This window comes from Sinocyclocheilus grahami, unplaced genomic scaffold, assembly GCF_001515645.1.
Source record: "Sinocyclocheilus grahami isolate Dianchi unplaced genomic scaffold, SAMN03320097.WGS_v1.1 scaffold1471.1, whole genome shotgun sequence".
NCBI classification, from domain to species: Eukaryota; Metazoa; Chordata; class Actinopteri; order Cypriniformes; family Cyprinidae; genus Sinocyclocheilus; species Sinocyclocheilus grahami.
The window spans coordinates 30,642-35,605 of NW_015506650.1; the positions used below are offsets into that span (position 1 = coordinate 30,642).

At 40.2% G+C, this 4,964-nt stretch overlaps 1 protein-coding gene across 1 annotated transcript in view; it reads right to left on the reverse strand.

Moving 5' to 3' along the window:
• LOC107570536 (CUB and sushi domain-containing protein 3-like) overlaps nt 1-4,964 on the reverse strand; it is a gene marked incomplete at both ends in the record, with an annotated part of 308,112 nt that overhangs the window by 26,782 nt on the left and 276,366 nt on the right. The window contains 1 exon segment of the mRNA XM_016256763.1: nt 999-1,187. Within this exon segment, the coding sequence (XP_016112249.1) occupies nt 999-1,187 (189 nt within the window).

The window sequence follows — 4,964 nt, forward strand, 5'->3', positions numbered from 1 at the left end:
AAAAAAAAAAAAAAAGCCAAAAATCTAGGTCACAGTGAGGCGCTTACAATAAAAGTGAATGGGGATAAATCTGTAACTGTTAAAATACTGTTTCAGTAGTAGAGTCACAAAACTTAAAGGAATAGTTCACCCAAAAATTCTGTCTTTAATTACTCACCCTCATGTCGTTCCAAACCCGTAAGATCGTTCAAGGCCCAGAAAGGTAGTAAGAACATCGCATAACAACTTTATTCAACAATTCTCTCTTCTGTGTCAGTCTCCGCTGCGCGTTCACGAGAGTACCATGATGCATGCGATGTCCTTACTACCTTTCTGGGACTTGAACGTGTCAGTTGCGTTGCTGTCTATGCAGGGTCAGAAAGCTCTTGGATTTCATCAAAAAATATCTTAATTTGTGTTCCAAAGATGAACGAAGGTCTAATGGGTTTGGAACAACATAAGGGTGAGTAATTAATGACAGAATTTTCATTTTTGGGTGAACTATCCCTTTAAACAATGTTAGAGTTCACATTATTTTAGTTAAATAAAAGTATTTTCTGTGCAAAGTTTTATTCAATTTTAAAACTTTTTTGCCATGATATCGTAAAGCCTAAAACTCTAAAATTACTGCAAAATTACAGGAGTTTTATTAAACAAAATTATTAGCTTCACATTTAAGCTTTAAAATCCTCCAGAAATGGGTCACTTTACTTCTATTGTAAATTACCTTATCCTTGATGGGTTTTTTTTAATGAGGGGTGAAAATTATTATAATTTAATCAAAATGATTTGTTTAATCCATAATATGCTTTAAAATATTTTTAATAAGTTTGAAATATTAGGAAATATTGAAACCAGAACTAGAATACTTTCCCATATCCCAGCTGAATATGAAGGGAAAAACAGTTTGAAGATGGTCATTGTTGTTGTCATAAAGAATTTAACCTACAACATACTTGGGTTACCAGCTCACTCAACGCAAAATGGACCAGTAAACATCCTCATTTGCTGGGTCTTACCTTGGCAAGCAGGAACCGGGGCGTCCCAGGAATAGTAGCCGAAGGGGGTCTTCTTGCAAACGGCGGTGCTCTTCCCAATAAGCCGGTATCCACGGTCACAAGCCCAGCGAACCAGACTGTTTAGGTGTCCTCCTGTCTGGCTGCTTATGGATCCATGGAGGGGAGAGTCCGGGGTGCTGCAGTACAGAGCTGTTCAGACAGACAGATAGAACCCAGACCCCATCAGTTCCTTAATCACCACCCAGAGCAGGGCCCTGTGACATGGGGCTTGAATACTTTCTGAAGGAACTTATAAAGCCTTTCTGCTTTAATAACATACTGTAAAACTACTATGTGCCTCATTCAACATGCCTCAGCCTGGTGTCTTGGAGACATTTGGAGACACAGGCTGCTGATCAATATTTTATAATTTGTGAAAAGGTCACATTATCTGGTTTATAATTTTTTTCGCCCACTGAAATTTAGCAATGGAATTTATATTACAGAAGATAATTCTTGAAAGAATTCTTTTTTTAACTTCTGCTAAATAATTCTTCTTCTTTTAACTTTAAAACAGCGGCACAAATTATTTGAGGACTTAAGCCACAGTTTAAAAAATGCATGAATTTAATTGCATCAATTATGACCTTTTCTCAAAACTTAAAGACTTAAAATGTTTCAGTCACTTAGGCAAAATTTAACCAACTGGTTCCACAGTACTTCTGGTGGATGCATGAAGTAAATTCTCCTCAAAGAGCACTAACCACAGGTGTAGTTCATCATATTAACATATTTTGTCTTAATTATAAAACAGTAGACTGTATCTGTTTCATATGAAAGGTCCTTTTGCTATATGTATTTAAAAACAAATGGTTTGATTTGTTATCTAATGTAATGAAATCCAGAGTGTAGCATAAGTGTATAAATGCTTTTTGGAGTCACTGTATAAAATTGTAAAATAACATGCCCATGTTTATCGATACTTATGCCGTAAACAAATGCATTTGTACAATAATTTCAAATATGCATCTAAAATATGAAAAAGGAGGACCTTTTAAAAAACATGTTATTTAAAAAATCTATCTATTGTTTTAAGCGCAGTCACACAGAAGCATGCCATGCATAAACAGTGCATTCAGAATGTATAAAAGTATTTCTTCTGCTATTATGTGGCAAGTCAAATTAATTGATTTTATATAGCATTATTTCTTCTCACTTCCCCACAATTCTCTAAAATTGGACCCAAATTAAGGAAATTTATCTGGTAGAATAATAAAATAAATGAAAAAAAAAAATTATTGCTGTAATAAAAATAATTGCTATAAAGAAGATACTTTAGTAAGAGATCTGCATTTTGGGCTAAGACCATTCAGCAGGACAAAAGAACCAAAGAATGTGGCAAATACTACAAAATAAGTTCTTGAATGGAAAGTTAGAATTCTGGAATGGCCTTACTGGATTACTCTGCGGATGCTACAAATGATACATGTATTGAATGGTTACAGCAGAGCTAAAAATATTGAGTTTTAAAATATGTTTTACAATCTGATAGTGTAACAGGATCAGAATGTGAGAAGATTCAAGGAGGTGAATACTTTCTGAAGGCACTGAAGTCACACACTCAGTTTGAAACCAAACATAAGCACATCAATAACCATGTCAATCAAACTCAGCGAGAGACCTTGACAGCAACAGAGAGCTCCACAGACAGAAAGAAGCTTTCATGATGTTAGACTTGGTTCTACCCAAGTTTCACAACAGACTGTGAGTGAATTCAAACTGATTCTCAGACTTTGAACTGAAACAAAGTATTAGCATGTTGATATGGAAATTTTCATATCCTAATGACGGAAATGAATAAGCCATTCATCATTGATTTCACAAGCAGAAAACAACTGACAGGAGGCTAAAGCCTGAAAAGCACTTGGAACGTGGGATGTCAGTTTGCACTCAGTTCAAAGACACTCTGAAATGCATGGCCGAACATGACTTCCTTCTGCACCTGCAACAACCACAGAAGTGTGAAGAGGATTGTAGGTATGAGGCCTATTTATATCTCAAACAGGCAGGTTAGAGGAAGTGTAAGCATCTGACCTCCACTCTCACGGGCACCTCATTTGGCTCATTGAAGTTCAGCCAGGATGTGCGGCCCTAACAACAGTAAAATCTGAGTTCTGGACATCCAACTGTGATGGAAAACTAAATTGAGGTGAGCAGTGCTGGTACCCTCCAGCAGAAAAGGCCTTCCTGAAAGTAAATATTGCTAAGTGAGAATATGTTGCTAACTGCAGAAAGCAAGAGCAAGTGCAAGTGAAGGAAAGCTATTGACTTGTGAGGGTAGGGTAGATTTCATAACACTCCAAAGCACTAAAATCTACACATGCAGTGTTGATATGAGAATAAATCTGAGCACCTGCCACTGCAGTAATGTGATAAGTACATTACCACTCAATAAAGTACAGAATAAAGTCTTTTTTTGTCACATGACCATGTGGAATTAATAGAGTTATAGGAACAGTCCCCAGGAGCAACCCGAGGTTAAGTGCCTTGCTCAAGGACACAATGGTGATAGCTCAAGGATCGCCCCTTGCTCGGGTTTGAAGCTTTTGGTTACCAGCCCAGATTGCTGAATGAATAGTGATGTTATTTATTGAGTGAGTGAGTGAGTGAGTGAGTGAGTGATGTGACGTGTGGCCAAGTATGGTGTCCCATACTCAAATTTCTCAAATAAATCACCATTTATCCCATCCAAGTGCACACACACACACACACACACACACACACACACACACACACACACACACACACACACACACACACACACACACACACACACACACACACACACACACACACACACACACACACACACACACACACACACACACACACACACACACACACACACACACACACACACACACACACACACACACACACACACACACACACACACACACACACACACACACACACACACACACACACACACACACACACACACACACACACACACACACACACACACACACACACACACACATATACACACACACACACCCGGAGCAGTGGGCAGCCATTTTTGCTGCGCCGCCCAAGGATCAGTTGGGGGTTTGGTGCCTTGCTCAAGGGCACCTCAGTCATGGTATTGAGGGTGAAACTCCTACAATTCCTGCCGGTACTGAGACTCAAATTCACAACCTGTGGGTTACAAGTCCGACACTCTAACCATTAGGCCACAACTGCCCCTTATATATTGAAGGTTATTTATAGTGACGGTATCAGCATTTCATATCTTTAATCTATATACAGTTGGGTCTAAAATTATGAGACCATATTTAGAAGATGTAATACTATAATACAAAATAAAATAAAACATTGATTCCCCTTCGGGAACTCGAGCTGCGTTGGAAAACGCTAGGGGAATGCCTTCAGCGATACCAAGCTCTGAATCATATGTGTAATCAGTCGAACGATGGGCGAGACGTCCGCGGCGGGTGACGTCATGACCAGGAAGCTTTAAAAGCACGTGAGGTGCCACCGGCGCTAGCTTTCTGTCATTCAGCGAAGCTCTCTGTGTGTGTCGGTCACGATTTATGTTCTGTGAGTCTTATTTATTGTTGTCTGTCCAAAGTCTATAAGCTCCAGCTATGTCTAAGCTCATGCAAGGACAAAAACATGTGTGTTCCTCCCTGCCCAAAGATAAAGTTATATCACGAGTGGGGACACACACAGCCTGTGCGTGGTTTGCTTGCGAGCGAAGCATAGTTGTTACTGCCTTGCTTCGCTCTCAGAGGGCTCTCTTTGAGGAGGGAGCTTTCACTAGCGTTCTTCGCGGTGCCGGCCCCGCTTTCGCCGAGGCGGAGCGGCGGCTGTGCTCGTGGGTTTCGCGTATGGATCTGCTAATCACCAGATCCGGCGCCCGCTCTCGGGGTTCGGAAGCCCGCGCTGCGGTACATCCCCCCCGGGGAGAGGGCGCGATGCTCC